Here is a 20,324-nt window from a genome sequence, read left to right as displayed (position 1 = left end):
TCAAAAAATGCATGAAAACAAAATATTTTATGTTTTAGGTACAGGATTGAACTAAATCAGAAGATGCCTGAAATGCCTCGTCATTAAGAGCATTAAAGAAGCAATTAACAAATCTAAAACTAAAATAAACTTAAAGGCCGCCTTGTTTTTATGATCCATAAACTGCAGATAAACTTTTACTTGGTTGTCGATCTTCTCGTCTAAGTGATTCTGCTGCGTTCACTTTCCTCTCCTTCAGGGCAGCCGTGCAGCCAGAGCACCCTGAAATCCATCATGAAGAAGAAAGATGGCCGACCCGACTCCAACGGCACCAAGAAGAACCTGCAGTTCGTTGGGGTGAATGGAGGGTGAGCCGGAAAACGTATTCAGAAGCTCTCGTGTTTGAACTTGCATTTAATCACGATCATGAATATTTTAGTAGATTATCTTTTACTTTGCATTTGAAGACACCTGTAAGATGATTTGTCTTGTGTTAATGTTTGTAAGTGTCCTAAGTGAGGTTAAAGGTTGTGATGTTTTATATTTACAAGGATGTTCTCTGCTCTTTAAGTGCCCTTGTTAACATCCACTGGTTGGTCTGGACCCTGAGTATGTTGCACCCACGTCTTTAAGTTCCTGTGCTTTTGTCGCCCCCTTGTGACCCCAGGTACGAGACTACGTCAAGCGACGACTCCAGCTCAGAGGACAGCAGCTCCTCTGGGTCGGACGAAGAGGAAGAGGATGAGGAGAAGGAGTACGGAGGAAAGGAGGGATATAAGAACGTGGAGGGGAAAAGCACCAGGGAGGAGTTCCAGCCCGAGGGAGCCGAGGATGTGGATAAGAAGGACGAGGAGGAAAGTTCAGAGAAGCAGGAGATGAGAGAGAGGTGGGTTAAAGAAAATGACGATGACATTTTTAAATTGAAATAAATTGACTGTGAATAATGGGTTTAAATGCCATATGAGAGAGATTCACATCCTAAAATAAGAGTGTCTTTAAGAAGAACTGCAAACACATCAGGTTTAGACATGTATGTAGCTTCATGCACCAGGGGTGATGTTCTATTGGAGCACGAGAGCCAGCAGGAGCTAGGCTTGCTGTGTATTCTTGCAGGAAATTAAAACGTGTATAGAAAACATTTATTTTTTTCAACCTGCATGCAGTTTCTACCCATGCTACATCAATTGGCAAGATTAGAAGCTCAGCAGCAGTGGTTATCCTAAAAGAGTATGTGAAAGGGAAACTACTGACCGTTAATGGAATAGAATAAAACTTTATTATCCAACCAGAGCTGGAATTTTGTCTTCCGTCTCGCCTCAGACACAGTAGAGGAGTAGCTGAATAATAATGTTCAATAAATGACAAGTTGATAAAACCAGTTGCAGTTACGTATTATTTTTCTGTAAGTAGCTATTGGGGACTTAATATAATAATTTGACATGTTATTTAATATGGAAATGTTAATGTAATCTTAAGATAATAACTTCAGATCTCTCCACAGGTATGAGCTAAGTGAGAAGATGCTGGCTGCGTGCAACGTTCTCAAAACTCACCTCAGTGACACGAAGGCTGTGAGCAGTAAAGACGTGGTGAGTTTATCATACGCCGTTGTGCTCAGTCCTGTAATCTGCTGTGTTTTATTCTACATAAAGCTGAGGAGGCAACATTTAACAACATATAACACAGAGATCTCATGGAATTAGACTGGTTGTCACCAACCACCTGTAGTAAATGTTGAGAAATGATGAATTCCCACATGTTGACTGGTTAATGCTGGGGTTTAAATATTTTTACTGTAAACCAGCTCACTACATTTTTTTAAATTAATGTTCTGTGTTATGCAAAATACTTTCTTAAGGTACCTTAAGTTACCCTAAAATACTTTGAAGAAGATGGAAAATGACAACATTTTTCAGCAGCATATTGCTGTGTGCTATATACACTGAGGCATGGACTTGTATGCTAACACTACACAAATACTGTGTGAATTAATCACTTACGAGTTCCCCGTCCTGCCTCCTCAGAGAGCTTGTCTGAACACGGTGCAGCACGAGTGGTTTCGTGTGTCCAGCCAGAAGGCGGCGATGGCGGCCATGGTGGAGGACTACCTGGGGGCCTTCGGGGGTGTCTCGCCGGCCGTCCTGCGCCACATCGTCAACATGGCCGACGGCAACGGCAACACGGCGCTGCACTACAGCGTGTCGCACTCCAACTTTCAGGTGGTGAAGAAGCTGCTGGATGCAGGTGAGAGTCGGCAGGAGTTAGCAAAAAGTTAGAATGAAAGAAAATTCATTATAAAAAGCCATTCGTTCATCTTCATGTGGATGCAGTTTAGGTTGAAATGTTTTCTGGTGTTTCTGAAATGTTTCAAAAAGCCTCTCTAATCCATCAAAATCCTGAGGTCATCTTTTCAATTCCTCGCCTCGCCGCCTCATCAGGCAGCAAAAGCTTTTCTGTCCCTGAACTCTCCACACTGCTCAGCACGCACCTCTTCCTCCTCCTCCTGCTTCTTTTCATCCTTATCTTCCTCTTTAAGATATCAGGTTACTGCAGAAAGTACTTAAAGACACCTAAGTACATTGATTTCCTCTGATCTTCCTTTTCTTCCGTCTGTCTTTGGCAGCTCCTCACCTATTCAGAGTGATCCAGAGTCGCAAATTGTTGCAATTTACTCTCAAACGTAACATGCACATGTAGCATTAGTACTTTTACTCTTAAGTAAAGGATCTGAATACTTACCTCCACCACTGCCACGCCGTGATCTCTGAAGGCTCAATAGACTGTGATGAGGTCCCGGCCACTCGCTGCTCTAAAAGCCTTTTGTCTCCTCGGCCTTTTGTGTCCTTGTGCTCTCTGACAGCACATCCACCCCCCTGTCCCCATTGTAATCTTTGTCCTCACACCGTCCCAGTTCCTTAGACCTCTCCTCCCCTCAGTGGCAGGGCAGCCACCCTCATACCCGCCTCTCTCCCATCTGGGCTCTGATGTCTTGTCTCTGTGAAAGGCTTCAGGTCTGAAAGGGCCGCTGGCAGAAAGTGTAAAGGATGAGTTCTTTTAAGGTTCGGACAATGAATCACAGTCCCAGGACTTTCGTCAAGGAGGAGAAATGACACAAGTCCTTGTACATTAGTGTGTCGTTGACTGACAGGCAGCGGCGGTGACAAGTCAATCACAGTCATCGCATACTAGAAAGACCACCCACATTGAAGAAATAGTCCCTCAAGCTACTGCAGTGCTTTAAACAGGGTGTGTGTGTGTGTTTCAGATGTGTGTAACGTGAACCAGCAGAACAAGGCGGGATACACACCGATCATGCTGGCCGCGCTGGCCGCAGTGGAGACGCCCAAGGAAATGCGAATTGTGGAGGAGCTCTTCAGCAAGGGCGACGTCAACGCTCGAGCCAGCCAGGTCAGTGAGGAGGTCAGGGGTCAGAAGGCAGCGGCAGGGCACCAACAGACACCACACATCCACACATAAAGGTTTCAATGAGCAGGGCAATGAAGGTTGTGGTGACAAATCAAGGACGGACTCTTTGTTTAGAAAGTAAGCAAGTTAAAGATGGCAGGAGGCACAAAGTGGGAGCGCATCTGACTGACGTTGCAGTGATTATTTGAAAGATTTATAATTAATTTTATTTTTCCTGGAATTCATTAATAAATCATGGACGCACAAAACCAGTTTGTGCACAGGAGTCTCAGTTGAAAATCTAACAGCAACACATTTTAGCAGAACACCTAAAGTCATACTTCTAGTCAGTGGAAGGAAAAATTGTACTTTGGTGACACCAAGTGGTAAAGGAAGGTAACTATTTGTATTTTGTTTTATGTGTTTTTTTAAATTTACTTCTATGGCGGAGAAGATTTCCTGCCAGTTTCTATGAAACATGAATTTAATGAGGCAAAATCAGTGTCTAAACTCTGTGCATGGGACACTTTCCACTGCTAGAGCCATAATTTGTGATTTAGTCTCAAAACAGAGCATCGTGTTTTTATGGATGCTTGCAATAATCCCAAACAATAATCTGTGTATTCTTCTTGTACAGGTACATGTGGGTGCTTAATTTAATACTTTTTATCTCTTATTTTTACTCTCACCACAAACTTACATCCTTTGTGGGAATATTTAATGTCACAGAACCAAACATTTTCTAGAACATTCCCATTTTCGATTTCACATACACTTCTTAGCCTACAAATTATTATCTTGTTATCCATTCTGTATGGTTATTATTTGAGTAACAATAAACCTTTATTTAAATCTCTTTTGTGTGCATCGACGGCAAAAATCCAGTCTCAGTCGTGCTCCAGTGGTAGTGTCTAGCTTGTAAAATGTGTCGGCTCACCATGCTCGCTGTCGTCCCTGTTTCAGGCTGGTCAGACGGGGCTGATGCTGGCGGTCAGTCACGGCAGGATGGACATGGTTCGGGCCCTGCTGGCTCACGGGGCCGACGTAAACATCCAGGACGACGAGGGCTCCACGGCGCTGATGTGCGCAAGCGAACACGGACATGTCGAGATCGTCAAACTGCTGCTGGCTCAACCCGGCTGTGACGCCACGCTGAGTGACAGCGTGAGTAACACATGAAGGGGTACACGGGGCGGGGGATACTTTAGTTACATACTTATGTATTTATGCTTAAGTGCTTCACTTTAGTATTTTGTTTTCATGCCACTTTCTACTTGTATTCCACTTGATTTCAGATTTTATTTTTTAGTGTTCCTAACTGATCTTTTGTTTCTCTGTCCTCTTTTTGTCTTTTCATCCACGTCGTCATCTTTCTTTTCCTTCAGGATGAGAGCAATGCCCTGTCCATCGCTCTGGAAGCAGGACACAAGGACATTGCAGTGTTGCTTTATGCACACGTCAACTTCTCCAAAGCCCAGTCACCAGTACGTCCTCATCTCTCCCTCTGTTTAACTTTAAACTAACCAGTTCTTCTGATTTCACCTCTTCTTACATGTTACATGAAGCCTTTACACACGTTTATATGTATTCTAGGGGACGCCTCGACTCGGCAGGAAGACGTCACCAAGTCCCACTCGGAGGGGCATGTTTGATTAGAGGCCCCGCCTCTTACCACAAACCCTGCGCTGCTATTGGTTCACGCTGAATGATGCCTTACCCACAGCTGGATGAGGGACTTCATCCCAAGCACCAACCAACCAATGAGATTTTCTGGAAATGTTCTTTATTTACATGAACACTCGCTTCCACGAAGAGCCCAAAGTGTCCTTTTGAATATGAATGTAACCAGCTGGTGCCTCAAGTCCCATCACATTCTGGCAGAAACGTCTAAAATAATCAGCAAACCAACATGGACACAAATTCACCTACTAAATGCCATTTTTGTTCCATCTTTTTTTTTTTCCATTTTGTTTTTCTCTTTTTGCAATTTGACAACCTTTCTTTTTTAAAATAATTTCTAAAGCTCAATGTTGATCATTCGAGAGCACCAAACAACTTTTGATCAAGTTTTCTTTTTTTTTTTTAATGCATCAGAGTAGACAGATGGAGAATAATCCACCCACATCTTAGAGCAAATATTTCCTGTATATTTTGTTTGCCTCGCCATCACGGTCTCAAACACGTTTGCCCAGCTCGACAGTACATGTGCAACTCATGTGGATGAATGCATCGATGGATAGACGTGACCTAGACTGGAGAAATTGTACTTTTATACAAATCCTTTGTATCTATTTAAGAAGAAGAATCACAGTATTTTGAATATTTCCTATTACTACGTAACGACCCATGAAGTTATATATTTATCAAAGTATAGTTTTAAATGCAGATATATGTATTTCATTGTACATACGGTGGTCATTAGAGTTTAGTTCTCCTTTTTGTCTTCGTGTCCAGTTTCTTTCTCTCTGTCTCTCATGTGTAATATAAGCTGTCTGTCCTCCTCTAGTATTCATCAAGGTACTGACTTTCATCCTCAAATGAGAATTGAAGTGCCTGAGACTTTGCCATATAACAATAAACATCAATTAAAGAATATCGATCAGTGTCTCGTCTTCATTAATGGCCCACACAGCTCAGGCAAGCAGATCTGCCTGATGGGAAAACATTTATTTAGATTGTTATAATTTGTCTGTACTGGGACTGCTTGGTTCTAAATGCTCCTTTGTATCTGAAGAAAAAAAGGTTATTATACATTTTCTACACTCCAAAAGTACTTTATTTTCTAAGACTAAATGTCTAGAATTTTTTTAAAAAAACCTACAAAACAAAAAGATGCTGATGCAAAAGAAACAGCAGTGAAAAAAAGATCAAAACCTTACCTTACCTAATTTTCAACAAATGATCTTTGTCATAAAGACCTTCCTCAGAGCATGAGACACACACATCGTATGGTTTCTCACAATGAAGCCATCCATTATTATTAAACACATCTAAGGTGATGGGAGACGCCCTTTGTAGACTGCAACACACAGCTTTATGTGGAAATGTGCTCAAAAGTGTATATTCATCCTACGGTTTGAATTGAGAAACTATCATAACCAAAAAACAAAATGATACAAAACATGGCGTTTCACCCAGAGACGTAACATACAAGTGTAAAAAAACAAAAACAAAAAAAAACTAGCCCAAGACACGGCTGTGAAGTGGAGGGCACAGGGCCGTGTATGGATTATACTTTTTTTTTTTATGGAGCTGTTATCTGTTAATACCTGAGTCTGTTGTCTTATCAGGTGTCACACAATAATTACATAGGCTGAACATAAATATATATATTTTTAGAAAATACTTTTGCATGCATTTTGCTATTGTGGCATGATAAAGGGAATCATTTTACAATTATTGTTAACCTGCATCAGGCCTTTGCTTTAGGCTGTTAGAAAATTACTTGACGTCTGTGCCTTTTAAATAGTTAAACAGTTGATGTTTTTGAACACAACATAAAATGAATCCAGACTCACCCAAGTTCCTCTAACACAGGCTCATGTGTTGATGGGTTGTTGGGACAGTTAACATACACACAGAGGAACAAACAGCAGCTCAACTTAATAAATGTTCAACAATTATGAAATACAGGCTGCTGTGAAATAATAATGATAAAGATTAATGTAGAAATGACCCCTGCTAACAACCTTTAAAATTCAACATCCACAATTCAAAGACGAGGTCAGAGCTTTGTAATCAACATTTTTATTACATATTATTAGAAATTATTGATATAAAATAACAATCAAGGATAATTCACAGAGTTTTCAGTTTATCTGGTATTTTCCCACTATTTTCTGACATTTTATTGACAAAAAAATCAACTGGTTGATGATAAAAACAGTCTCTAGTTGCAGCCATAATCCACACCACGTTACAGTCAGTATTTGATGAACCTGTTCAATCTTTTCAAATGTGAACTGAACCTTGAAGAGAGATGTACACTATGTCTAACATTATCAAACAATTTCTGCAGAATTTTCTACAGTCAAAGAAGCACAAATAAAGAACAAGATAAAACCCAACTAACATGGTCCACTATATACACTAAAACATGTTTTGTTTAAAAAAAAATTAAGTCTGAATGATTTGATGTAAATGCATTTTGAGAGTTATTTACTTATCCCAGTTCTTGCATCATGTTTACACCACAAACACCATTTTGGAAAGATTGATTCACACCATTAATCATTTATGCTTTAGTCTCTTTTTTGTGATTTGGAAATATACAATGTATATTTTATATATATTTTCTTCAACTTATTACAAATCACACCACTCCTGTCTGTAAAGAACTGACTGGAAACATCTTCAATTGTCAAAAAACCCACCATTTTAAAAATCCTAAAAAATCACTTTGACCCTCCCTGAACATCGCACAGAAATATCAGTCTGACAGATTTTGATATCATCAGTTTCAGCATCACCAGCCTTTCCAATACTGAAATATGGGAAGAGTTTCTCAGTGAAAGTGTCTCTGTGAGTGTAGATGTGAGTCATGTCTTTAGGGTCGTAGAAGGACACCTCCCCCCTGTCATAGTCCAGCTGGACTCTGATCCTCTGGAGACTCTTCTTCACTCTGACAGTCTCATTAAGACCATCAGTGTATTTTCCACTGTGATGCATAAAACACCAGATTCCATATTTTGGTGAAGCAAATATCTCTCCCTTCCTGTCAACTGACTCTTTAACCAAACCTACAAGCCAATAAGAATGATCTCCCACCTCCACATCCCAGCTGTGTTTCCCTGAGCTGAAGCCCTCAGAGCCAAAAACATCTGTAGTGGAAGTGTTTCTCTCTGGATTGTCAGGAAGCTGCTGCTCTGTGTCTCCACGTCTCACACTGGTCAGATCATCAGACAGATGGAGCCAGGGGTTTGCAGTGTTTGGGTCCAGAATGACAGGACCGAAGTGGACCTTGTCCTTCATCTTCTCCCAGACTCTGAAGGACAGGTTGCCCAGGTGTTTGGCCACATCTATCAGCGCTCCTGAGACCAGCTGTGGATCTGACAGTGAGCACTGGACTCTGGCTCTGGTCTGAGTGGCTTTATAACTGCTGAGGAATGGCACGTTGTGTTTCTGCAGCTCTTCTTCAACAGCACAGATACTGTCTGACAGAGAGGAGATCTGCTCCTCCATCATCTTCATCTCTCTGCTGATAGTCTTCCCCTTCTGCTCCTCTTCCTCCCTCAGAGCTGCCAGTCTGGACTCCTCTTCCTCTTTCAGGAACTGGTGCAGCTTGTTGAACTCTGCTCTGATCTGACTCTCTGTGGACAACAGCTGCTTCTTGGAGTGTTGAATCACTTCATTGTATGTTTTCTCCACATGTTTGTATTTGTTCCTCTTGTCCTGTAGAGACTTTAAGTCAGATTTCAGCTGCTCCTTCAGCTCACTGACTGCTTGTTCTACAGGAACCACCTTGTGAGTCTGGTGGAGAGAAAACTCACAGACAGGACACACAGCTCTCTGCTCGTCCTCACAGAACCAATAAGAGACTTCTGGGTGTTTATCACACACGACCTCCTCTTTCACCTCCACCTTCTTCTCTCCTTTTTCTGTCTCAGGTGGTCCAGTGTTCAGTCTCTCAGCAAAGGAGTCAGCCAGTTCCTTCAGTGTAAAGTTTACTAGTAGATCATCCTTTGAGGATTTTCTTTTACAAATGGGACAGTTTTTGTTTTTAGCTTGTTCCCAGAATTTTTGCAGGCAGCTTGAACAGAAGCTGTGGTTGCAGCTCAGAGACACAGGATCTCTGAAAGTCTCTGAACACACATGGCAGCTCAGGAAACTTTCAAAGAGAGCAGTTTTCTCAGCCATTTGTTTGGTATTTAAATTGTCAATAGACTCACCAAGTTATTGTCTCCTGATTGTTGAAATAACGTCTTCAGAATGTGTTTTCCAGCAGAAATCTTACACCCTGTAATGGCGTCTCAGCTCAGTTCAATATCTCAAAATCTACTTTCATTTTCTCTTCTCTTGAAAATACTAATGAGGAAATGCTGCTGTAACATTTTGTCACCAGCAGATGGTGTCAGGATGTTTTCTGAGGTAAATATTTCACTCTTGATTCAGTACAATACATGTTGATGAAGGTTCTCAGTCAGTGAACCAAGGACAGTTTTTCTCTTCAGTTCTTCAGAGAGACTGAACATTTCAACAGGGTTAAATAACTAAAAAGCTAAATAACCTGAAACAACTCCACTAATTTTTCCTTTGTAAAGTCTCTAGCTCTAAAACTATTCCGCTAATAATGAAAATCTGAAGAAATCTACAATATAAGTAAATAGTTTGGCAAAACCTAAATTAGAAGTTATGTTGCACATTCAAATTAATAATACACAATATAATGAACAAATTAATAATATAGATTAAAAGTTTATTGATCTCTGGGGGGAAATTCACAAGTTATTCAGCATTACATAAAGAAATTAAAATTAGCATAATCTTTACCAGCGGCAACATTATTCTAAAATGAGCCTTTTCTGTATGATGATTTATTTTACTTTATTTCCTTTACTGTAAGTATATCTAGAAGCCAATACTTTCTTTTTTACTTTTATTTAAGTAAGATTTTGAAGGCAGGGCTTTTACTTGTAGTATTTCCGTACTGTGGTATTGCTACTTTTACTGAAGTAAATGATCAGACTACTTCTTCCACTGCTGACTTTAAGAGAGCACATTCATTCTTATTAATGACAAGGTGAATTGACTGGACCCTCTGGAGGTTTTCTGCTACATCCCTACTCAGTCTGGTATGATCAGTAGCCTCTGGTGGCTAATGTTACTAAATGTTATCAATTTTACACTAGATTTTGACAAACAATCACTGACTTTTCAATCCCCCTCCCTCTTCCTACAGTTAATTTTAGCGTATCATTATTTAGAACCACAAAGTTACAGACTCACTTTAACTTTAAAGCACAAAGTAAACATTAAATTGGTTTCTTTGGAAAGGTCAAGGGGTAAATGGAGTCATCAGTCAACATATCAACAATGTGGATCCTCTTTAATATGAAGGGTTTTCTCGAACACAAGGAGGAAAAAGGAGGAAATGAGTTTAGATAGTGTTATTTTGGTTTAGTGAACGACTTTCTCGAGGTCAGAAATCTGACTGCTGAATCATTTGGGTTATTGGCGTTGGATGTTTTCTGACTGGAAGGCTTCCTGAGGAATAGAAAAGAACAACAGAAGAAAGATAATTGAGCAGGGTTACATCAAAGACACACACCAAATTAAGTCATCTACAATTAAAGTGACATCTATTATTGAAAATTGCATGAAAATGAAAACAGATTGTTCTGTTGTTGTTTTATATATATGTATGTATATATATATATATATATGTATATATATATATATATATATATATATATATATATATATAGAGAGAGAGAGAGAGAGAGAGAGAGAGATATGTATATATTGTTAGAAAAAGGACTTCTAAATTTATTTATTATTAGTTATTATTTAACACAAGGGCAACATTCACTCCACCAGAGCCCATTAACAGTTTTCAAACTAGACTTCCAAACACAACACTGCCCCCTGCAGACCCAGCCGGTGAAATCCAAAGTCTGAACCAAACCTGTGCAGAGGCACATGGGTGCTGCTGGACCCAGCTCCTGTCCCGGAGAGTACGTCCTTGTGTTTCAGTGTGGGACGGGGTAGAAGTCCCTGATCAGAAGCTGGATTCAGGGTCCCTTCTCTGTAAAGACACAAAAACAGGATGATGGTGACAAGGCAGGAGGACGTACTAGCTGTGACAAGATCAGTGCTGTATTGTTGTAATGATTAGCCTCACTGGCAACATCTGAGACTTATTTCATTGTTGTGATTGGGATATTAAAAATTCTCGTCAAGAAATACACTTAAACATGCCATCAAGTATATTAAAGCCATGAATGATTTCTATTTGTAGTTGATGGATAGTATACAGTAGTCTCATGATTTGATGCACAATGCAGATCAAAAGCCATTAACAGATCTTCAAAACAACAGACATAATCAGTGAGAGAGGGATTTTATTACCGAGCTGCTGCAGGGTCAGAGGTCGGCTGCTCGTTCAGCTGGTCATTCTCCCTGGTGGAGTTGGTGAGTGTGGGCCAGTCCAAATCCTCCAGCAGCTTCTGTATCAGCTGCTTCCACAGGGGGACAGAGTCCGCCTCTGAGTCCTGCTCGGTAGGTGCCTCCTGCAGGGAACAGAGCCAACGTCAGGGTTACTGAGAGAAACATTTCTAAGAAGAGGAAACAATCTCAATAAATAGCACAATAAATAGAAATGGGTGTTTTTCATGTTGCTATGCTTGTGCTCGTACTATACTAACAGTTCAGTTCATTATAAGCCTACTTAATTAATGATTGTGTGGCAGCAACTTCTTATTTAGAGACATTTCAAATGTCACAATGACGCACTGTCATAAGAATCCTCTCAGTAATATGAGATCAACAAAGATCACTATACACATAAGTATCATTCTCCAGCTTATTCTGTGTTATTTGGGTTTAAAACCTCCTTACATTTCTAGTTATTACATTTACATGAGCGAGAATCAATTAGCTTAATGGTAATGATGATTGTGAATTCATTACTTAACAATTCAGCTGGTTTTGTTGATATAGATCATGGTGTGAAGACCAGGGTTAATTAAAACATTGAAGTGTTTAGAAAGGCTGTTTTATACAGAAGTAGTGAAGTTACAGTGGTGAATCAGGGAAGTTATTTTAATTCATGCCTTCAGAGGGTCAGCTAGGCTAGTTAGCTAACCTGGATAACTATAATAATTTTTTATCTCACCATAATAACCAACTAACAATGTCCAAAAAACCCCTAACCCTAATCAGACTGTTGGATTTTTACATTAGTGCTAGCACTTCTTCTGGCTTTGCTGAGGCAGTTTTGTCCTTAACTGAGATCCCTTGAACATGTTTATGTGTCCAGATGTTATTAATGTTTGAGGTCAGGATTCTGTTGTTTTACCATCAGGACATATCTGAGAGTTACAGCTGTGTCCTGCATCATGCTCTTCATCCTGCTCATCCTCCTCCTCTCCTCCAGTAGCTCCGCCTCCAGCCGACTCTCCTCAGCTCTGGTTTTACTGCACTGCTCAGACAGCGAGGCCCGGCCCTGTCTGAAAACACAGCACCGATTTCCAGTTTTCTTCTCATGTGGTATTGTCATTATTTGGTCTTTCGTCATTGAATGTAATTCTGTTGTCACTGATTAGCTTTAGCTTTAGTTTCACATGAGTTTTCACTTCAATTCATTCAAATAATTTTAGTTTATGTCTGTGATTGTGAAATATGAGAATCAGTTGAAATGTTTTCTTTGCGTTTTTCAGAAACTGTGAATTGTATGGAAAACATATTTAGATATTCTTGTTACTTGCTCCTTACACTGATTGAATCTGAACTTTTAGTCATAGATATGGTCAGTAGAGACACAGTAAACTCTGACCTGAGCGCCTCCATCTCAGCCAGGGCTGCTGTGTGTTCGGTCTGAAGCTGCTTGAGTTCTTGCCTACAGTCTTTCAACTCTGCCTGCAGCTGCTGGCACTTCTCTGTAAGCTGCTGCACCATCTGATGGAGAGAAGATGGCGAAAGATTTTGGTGACTTAATTGTTAATTGTGCAACCCAAGCCAAAGGAAAAACAAAGTAAATAGTAAGTTCACTAAGAAAGAATGCTGAAAGGAGGAAAAAAATAATTAAACTGTTGCAGTTTTGAGCACTCTCCAATTACCATGTCACTTACACATAAACAAAATCTACACTAAGCAGATATAATCAGTAGTAATAAAGATACAGTATCATTAAAGACACTTGTAACTGTAACCTGTTTCTCAATACAGCTACATCAGCTAACACTGTTATTTAAAATCATTTGCCAAATAGATTTTGATCTGTCTTCACAGAAAAATGTACTTGTGTTGTGTTTGAGTAGAGTGAGCAGTAGAAAAGTAGAACCTTACTGTATATCATCAGGCTGAAAAAAGTTTTTCCATATAGGACTTTTTATCTTTGTTATATAACCCCAAAATACATTAAGAAATAGAATTAGATTTTCAAAAACACAATAACAATCTGCAGATAATCCAATTTTGATGCACTAATTTTAAAATTACAAGGCTAATTTTAACTCATGTATGTAAACATCATGAAGTAAAAAAATGCAAAACTGAATGGATCGCATCCTACATATAAAACTGTAATATAATAAACTGAATAATAATAATAATAATAATAATTTACAACTAACTAACTTAACAATGTTACAAAGCACTAAAAATAAATGAAACCAAACAATGCAGATAAAATCTGAAAAAAAGAATAATAGAGACAAGAATTGTATAAATAAAAATTCTAATCAAACAATTAGGCCCAAAAAATGCATAGAAAGATATGTGTATATTTGTGAAAAACTTTATTATCCATCAAGTCTCTCTTGTACCTTCTTGCTGATGCAGCTCTGGCGGGATGTTTCACTGAGCATTCGCTCCAGGCTGCCCACATCCAGGCTGAGCTGATTATTTCGGTCCTTCAGGGTAGAGTTCTCCCTGATCACGACCAACGTCTGCTCTGACAGCTTGCTGAACCGAGCCTTAACCTCCGTGTTCTCCTGAAGGGCCAACCTGGTCGTCACCGGGACCTTGTGGTCCACCTGGTGCTGCACCTCTGCTGCCAAGTCCTTTTCCAACCTTTTGACAGCAAACAGGAGAGAAGAGAGTGGGAGAGTAAATAGTTTCGGCAAAGTACATGCAGGGCTCATGCAGGTGTTTGTTTATTTTTTGATGTGACTTAGCTTTTTACCCTTAAATTAAAAAAAAACTGCCAGGAATTTGTCATTATTATGTATTTTTTTATATCTGGGATACGCTATGATAATCAATAGTCTTAACCTCCACTTTTCCTGCAGTGCTTTCATTTCCAGGCTGTGGATTTCAGCTTTGTGTTCCTCCTTCTGACAGGCATGCTCCTTCTCCAAAGACTCCATGTTGGCCTTCAGCTGCTCCGCTTGCTTCTGAAGCTCCTCCAGACCTGCAAGCCTCACCACTTGGAGAGGGACAGGAGAGGAAAGGTGAGGTTACACTCATTGAGATTTAACTCAACCTAGGAGTTTCTTCCTACATCTAATTTGTGTTAAATGCATTATAACGGTTGCTTAACTGCACAGCTAGCCATCATTGTTTTTGCCACGGTGAATGAATGTACTGTAGTACAGCATGATGTGTTTGTAACAGGTTCAATGAGATGAAAAACCATTGAATACCAATTCAATATATACAGTAACTAGGCTATCTGATGTGAACTGTCTAGAAATACACTGTCATATTACCATACCATCCTTGTCAGAGTTTTAAAGTTCTTCAAAGATTTATCTCACACTCAGGTATAAAGATACATTTCAGTCTGATCATAGCTTTTGGGTTGGAAGTGTAAATGATGCCTTCAAACAAAAGAAATGTTTACATTTCACATGTGCTGTATAAGCTATATTAGTGGCAAAAAATACTGTATTCATTTCAACAGGGAGAAAATGTGACAGCATCATGCTGCAAAAATATATCCCTTTGATACTGTTAGAATTATGTCAATAAATAAAATAATTGTGTCTCAGTTCAAGGTGGAAAAACATCAGAGAAACCACAGAGAAGTTAGAATTTTAAAACCATAGGGTTAGGGTTAGGGTTTCATGGGACCTTCACCATGCTAGAGTAAGAGATGAACTCGACCCTGGTTTAAGCCACAGAGATATTCAGTCTCACCAAGAGTCTCATTTTCTGTGGTGAGTTCTTCAGTCCTGCTTAGAAGCTCTTGCCTCAGCTGACTGTGCTGCAGCTGTAGGGCATCTCTTTCCTCATTGGCAGCCTGCTGCTGACTCTCCAGGTGCTCTGTCAGCTCGTCCACTTCCTCTTCCTTCCGAAGCAGGGAATGTTTCAGGTACTCAACGATATCCTTCTTCTGCGTCTCGAGCGCATTGTACTTAGAGTTTAAGTCGTTCTTCTGCCTCTCTAGTTGATCACATTTCAGCTGATATCTGGAGGACGAAGAGGGTCATTCAAGCCAAATAGTTAGAGATAAAATAATTCTTGTAGTATACTGTATGTACTGTAGGGTGACATGTATCTTCTTTTAAATTGCATGGCTATTGTATGCCATACATCACATTGCTGCCTCTCAAAGGGCTGTGATGGTTTAATGCTGCATTATGGGGAATTTCTAGCATGCTGGGATTGAATTAATTCACTTGACAGGTGCTACTGTCCAAAGGGACTTACAGTACATAATACACATGCAATCTACTGAATCGTGATTGAACCTGGTCTTAAGTGAACTTTGCTTCTCTTAAAGTTAGAGATAATTCTAGATCCCTATATTTGGAAATAGGGAGAAAGTAGTATCTGTTTAACTGGGGACCAGAACAGGCAAACTTCTCAGTCTAAGTTTTAAAATCTATATGCCTTCAGTTCAGTTATGTGCAGTGGTGGAGGAAGTATTCAGTAGAACTTAGCTTTACTCAAGTAAAATTAAAGAAGTAGTATCAGCTGAATGTACTCAAGAATTAAAAGTAAAAGTACACATTATGAATGAACATGGCCCCTGAGGTGTTACATTATTTTGCACTGGATTATTAATTCAGACTCGTGCTTACTTCTATACTACTAGGTAGTTAAATCTATGACAGTGTATTGTATTCAAGTACGTTACAGTAAAAAGTACAATATTTCCCTCTGAAAGGTAATGGAGTATTAGTATAAAGTAGCATAAATGTAAATGCAGGTACAGTACTACAGTAAAGTAACTTTACAAGCATATTTACCACACAATTTAACTTAAATATCCTACAGCACTTGAGTAAACCTAATTAGTTACTACTCTGTTAATGGTCATGTAATAATAATAATAATAAGAAGAAGCTAATGCTAATTTCAAGTGATAAACTAGCTAGAAAATGTCAAGCTAACAAAGCGTAACGTTACATTACGAAAGACGCAAATGACGTAGCGCTGCGTTGCGCTGAAGGGATTTGAGAATATAACGCTATAAGTTTGAGTTTAGTTTGAAAGCAAGACTAAAAAGCTTTAACTTATCTCTGCCAAGCGTGTCCTCGCACGAGTAGAAATACGGTCACATGAGTTGAAGTAACCTAAACAGAGAAGAGTTTCCTGTTGTTGTTTTGCCTCACCTCTCCAACTGCTCGTCCAAATATCGTATTTGAGTCAGGTACAAAGCCTTCTCACTGTCGTCAGAAGCGGCTTTATCCGCAGCAGTCACGGAGCCGTCCTTCTCTGGTGCTTTCTTGTCTTCATCTTGTTTGTTCGCGCTTTTCTTATCCTTCTTTTTGGGCATCGTGTCAGAGAGAGTTGGCTAAAGTTTAGTTACGCTGAGAGCTGGCGGAACTACAAATAAACTACGCTGTTGCTAAGCAACGCTACGGAAGCCCAACCCCACAAAAAAGGCTTGACAACATCTCACAAGCACCCCTCACTGGACCACCTTGTTAACGGGAGTGCATCAATGCACAACATTATTACAAATCCCATAGGAGATAGGAAAATAATAATTATAAAAAACAAAACAAAAACCAGAATCAGGTCAGGCTTCCATTCTAACAGACAGGCATATCAGTCATCTCCAGGTTCACACTGATGCTCAAGATGAAGAATAAAAGGGCCCGAAATTTTCACTTTTAATTCATTGCAAAAGCACATTATCTTTTTTTCATCTTCTGTTGTCAAGAACATCAGTCTTCAGGTGGTTCAGACATTAATAGAAATATATTTTCAATAATGAAAACAATGACTTTGTAACAGAATGTGTCAGGGTTATCTAGTCGTAGGTAATATGCTTTTGGATGAAACGTGAGCGTGTTGATGTTCCGCTTTGGTAAAAACTATTACACATCAACACGACACTGTATTCAAATTCAGATCCAGATTCAGACAACTTCATTGATCCCAAAGAGGGCAATTCATTTGCAGCTTACCCCGTCCACAGTCACACAAGCAACATCCAATATGTCACATGTCAAAAATACAGATCAACAAATAAACAGAGGTTGGTGAAGGACAGCAAGATAAAGAGCTAAGGTAAAATAAATAGCAATAAAATAGTAATCATATAGACATTTGATACATCTGTAATCATGCAAAAGGTACAGTCATTAAAAATGTCATTTAAAAGGACTACTGTTGGAATTTAGTAACCTGATAGCAGCAGGAATTAAAGATTTGGAGTATCTACTAGTCATGCTCTAAGGTACATGATAGCAGTGGCCTGAAGGCATCACCGTGAACTCACAAGACAAAACGTGATCCGGTTGGTTGATAATATTATTTGCCTATATTATTTGTGTTCCCCAGAGGGAACACACGTGTCTCCAATGATTTTAGAGAAGACTTTAAACCAACAGATAAAAGAAAATGTTAGAAGACTTGAATAAACAATAAAAGTTTCTTAAATTCTCTCACTGGAAGGAAGGAAGTGTTCTCTGCTCTCCTCACAGTCATCTGCTACAAGGTCACCAAGATGAAAGACCACAATATCCTTCCTGCAGGCTGCCTGAGTCAGGAGGAACACACTGAGGTATATCACACTATTAAAGTTAAAACTGGGAAAAATCCCCAGCATACTAAAAGCTATCAATTGTGAGTTTTCAGAACACCTGAGCGCTTTTTCAAGGATACTTAAAAATACATTTTCTGGGCATAATAGGTGAATAGAATATGTTAATGCAGTCAATATATATAATGTTTTATCGCTGTTTAGACCATACTTTTAGAGTGATTAATACGCTCTGATTTATATTATATTGCAAAATCTTATAGATGTTAAAGCCATCATAAAATTTGGCCAGACCAGATTTAAAAATTAGACTTACAGGTACAGTAATTGATTTCATTTTTGTTATAAGCAAACAAAGCTCAAATAATAAATAATAAATAAATAATACAAAATTACACCAAAACAAACTAAAGTTTCATTGGTAACCTAACTTCTTGGCTGCGTGTATTGAAAGTATCTTAAACAAATACAAAGATATTAAATATTTGCTTATCTGTGTTTAGTGTCACTGCTAATATACTTCAAAATAAAGTTTTGTCTGTAATTTTCTCACCATTAAAATATGCCTTTGTTATTAGACTCAGGGGAAGACACATTATGCCGTGGTGTGGTCATGACCTCTGGTCCCTTTCACCCATCTGATGATTTCTAACTCAGTGGCTCCCTTGGGTGGTGTGAGCCAGTATTGCATGAAACACTGCCTAGTTGCAGTACGCACTGCATACAGGAGAGAAATGCCAGATTTTTTTCTTTTGTGTAAATTTTCTGTTTCCATATGTTCCCTTCATGTCATTACATATTAGCTGTAGCTGAAAAAACAGCCTCATCTTTTCATTGTGTTCACTTAACTCGCTGCTGTTCGACTCTACAGCCTGTTACTGGCCCAGAGAGCGATCATACTAATAGAAAGGTTAAACGTGTTAAATCGCAGACTTCATTATGGCATTTTAATCTATCATTATTACCTTATACTAGAGAGGCAATTAAACTCAGTGTTGTAATCCTGCTTTTAGCTATCTTACAGCATCAGGACGTCAGCCAATGAAGTGTAGCAGTTATTTATCTTGAGCGGGTCATTCAGCGCTGTGTAAATGCCTGCTTTTTAATTGGTAACTTTTCATCCCCCCTCTATTTGGCTTCATTGGGATTTTAATTGGGTGCCTGTGTGTTTCACCTCGCTTCACTCCCTGCCTATAAATCCACTTGGCTGACTGACTGACCAGTGTTGAGGTTAATGCAGTTTCAGCTCAGTCAAGCCTGGTAAATTAATAAGCGTATTAAGTCACCACGTAGCATAACAGCGGCCATGAAAAAAAGAGCAACAGTAAATATGTTTTAGTTGGATGCTACCCAGATATTACAGAATACCCACGAGCCCGGGGGAAATTTGACAGCGATACCTATGGCTACTACAAATTGAGTTCAATAGACACAATACAAGCAGTAACAGTTCAGTCAAAGAAACCAACTAAATCATGTTTTTGGGTTGCTGTTTAAACTCTCATGGCAGTCCTGAGATGTAATGGGATCTCTACAGATTTACTAATAGGCCTACATCACGAAACTCCCTGGGACTCCACATCTCAGACCCCGTGTAACCCATGATAGGAATTGAGATCAATGTAACTCTGAATATTATAATAAACTTCATTCATTCATAACAGAAAATATCTCATAGAGCAGGTCCATACCATACTCTTTAAAATAATATTCATTTACAATCAGAGAGTTGTCTTCAACCACCAAGTTTGTCATTCTATTTATTAGCAATTGTTCATTGGGAAGTTGCAGTTGATGTTCATAATATTTTGTAAATAGTTAATAAATACTGTGTAGTTCACTTATAAACATTATTTGGATGGCCATTACAGAGCTGCAACGGATGTTTTTGCATGCAGCTGCTATCATTTTCTAGATGGATGGTGGGGGATGGGGGGCATGTGCCTCAGTATTTCTAAATCCTGTCTACGGCCCTGCTTGTAACACACTAACTCTGGTATTGCTACATAAGTTACACAGACAGAAGTTCACATGAAACAATGGGCTTTCAGTCATTGTGGTTTGACTCATAATTGAAGTGTGAACCTGATCCACAGTGATCCAGAGTGGGAGCTGCAGACCGATGCCACCTCTCTGCCAGGTCTCTCCCCCGCTTCCAGCTCGTTTCTTCCCACAAGTCACAGCAGCAGCAGCAGCAGCAGCAGGGCGGGGAGGGACGGTGACCTTATAGCCTCCAGCTTGGCACCAGTTCGGGATTTAACCAACAGAGCCTGCTGGGACCATCACTGACTTAGGTCGTCTACCAGTCAGCACCACATATTTTTTTTAAAATCTTTTTCCA

At 39.4% G+C, this 20,324-nt stretch overlaps 3 protein-coding genes and 1 long non-coding RNA gene across 4 annotated transcripts in view; 1 reads left to right on the top strand and 3 right to left on the bottom strand.

Moving 5' to 3' along the window:
* The window catches only part of kank1a (KN motif and ankyrin repeat domains 1a), a 57,607-nt gene extending 51,628 nt beyond the window's left edge, over nucleotides 1-5,979 (top strand). Inside the window, exons 5-12 of the mRNA XM_073467244.1 lie at nucleotides 239-347; nucleotides 647-865; nucleotides 1,481-1,568; nucleotides 2,004-2,223; nucleotides 3,245-3,387; nucleotides 4,348-4,548; nucleotides 4,770-4,868; nucleotides 4,978-5,979. Of these exons, the coding sequence (XP_073323345.1) occupies nucleotides 239-347; nucleotides 647-865; nucleotides 1,481-1,568; nucleotides 2,004-2,223; nucleotides 3,245-3,387; nucleotides 4,348-4,548; nucleotides 4,770-4,868; nucleotides 4,978-5,040 (1,142 nt within the window). The 3' untranslated portion in view covers nucleotides 5,041-5,979. The remainder of the gene's footprint in view (nucleotides 1-238; nucleotides 348-646; nucleotides 866-1,480; nucleotides 1,569-2,003; nucleotides 2,224-3,244; nucleotides 3,388-4,347; nucleotides 4,549-4,769; nucleotides 4,869-4,977) is intronic.
* A 1,514-nt stretch (nucleotides 5,980-7,493) lies between these two features.
* Nucleotides 7,494-9,240, bottom strand: LOC140996138 (zinc-binding protein A33-like). The gene has a single exon (XM_073466415.1). It carries the CDS (start codon nucleotides 9,238-9,240, stop codon nucleotides 7,771-7,773), a length of 1,470 nt encoding a protein of 489 aa, XP_073322516.1. The 3' UTR covers nucleotides 7,494-7,770.
* A 1,172-nt stretch (nucleotides 9,241-10,412) lies between these two features.
* On the bottom strand, nucleotides 10,413-11,120 carry LOC140995575 (uncharacterized). Its single transcript, XR_012178786.1, has 2 exons — nucleotides 11,009-11,120; nucleotides 10,413-10,587 (listed from the first exon to the last, which is right to left on the bottom strand). It is a non-coding gene; the product is annotated as an uncharacterized lncRNA (long non-coding RNA).
* A 327-nt stretch (nucleotides 11,121-11,447) lies between these two features.
* cfap157 (cilia and flagella associated protein 157) lies at nucleotides 11,448-16,768 on the bottom strand. The gene is made up of 7 exons (XM_073465715.1): nucleotides 16,605-16,768; nucleotides 15,184-15,455; nucleotides 14,317-14,470; nucleotides 13,869-14,115; nucleotides 12,878-12,999; nucleotides 12,401-12,551; nucleotides 11,448-11,612 (listed from the first exon to the last, which is right to left on the bottom strand). The coding sequence occupies exons 1-7, from the start codon at nucleotides 16,766-16,768 to the stop codon at nucleotides 11,448-11,450; spliced, it is 1,275 nt and encodes a 424-aa protein (XP_073321816.1).
* Nucleotides 16,769-20,324: the final 3,556 nt, after the last annotated feature.

Source organism: Pagrus major, chromosome 5, assembly GCF_040436345.1.
Source record: "Pagrus major chromosome 5, Pma_NU_1.0".
Lineage (NCBI taxonomy): Eukaryota > Metazoa > Chordata > Actinopteri > Spariformes > Sparidae > Pagrus > Pagrus major.
The sequence above is the reverse complement of the archived record's forward strand: the minus strand, read 5'-3'. Positions and strand labels throughout refer to the sequence as shown.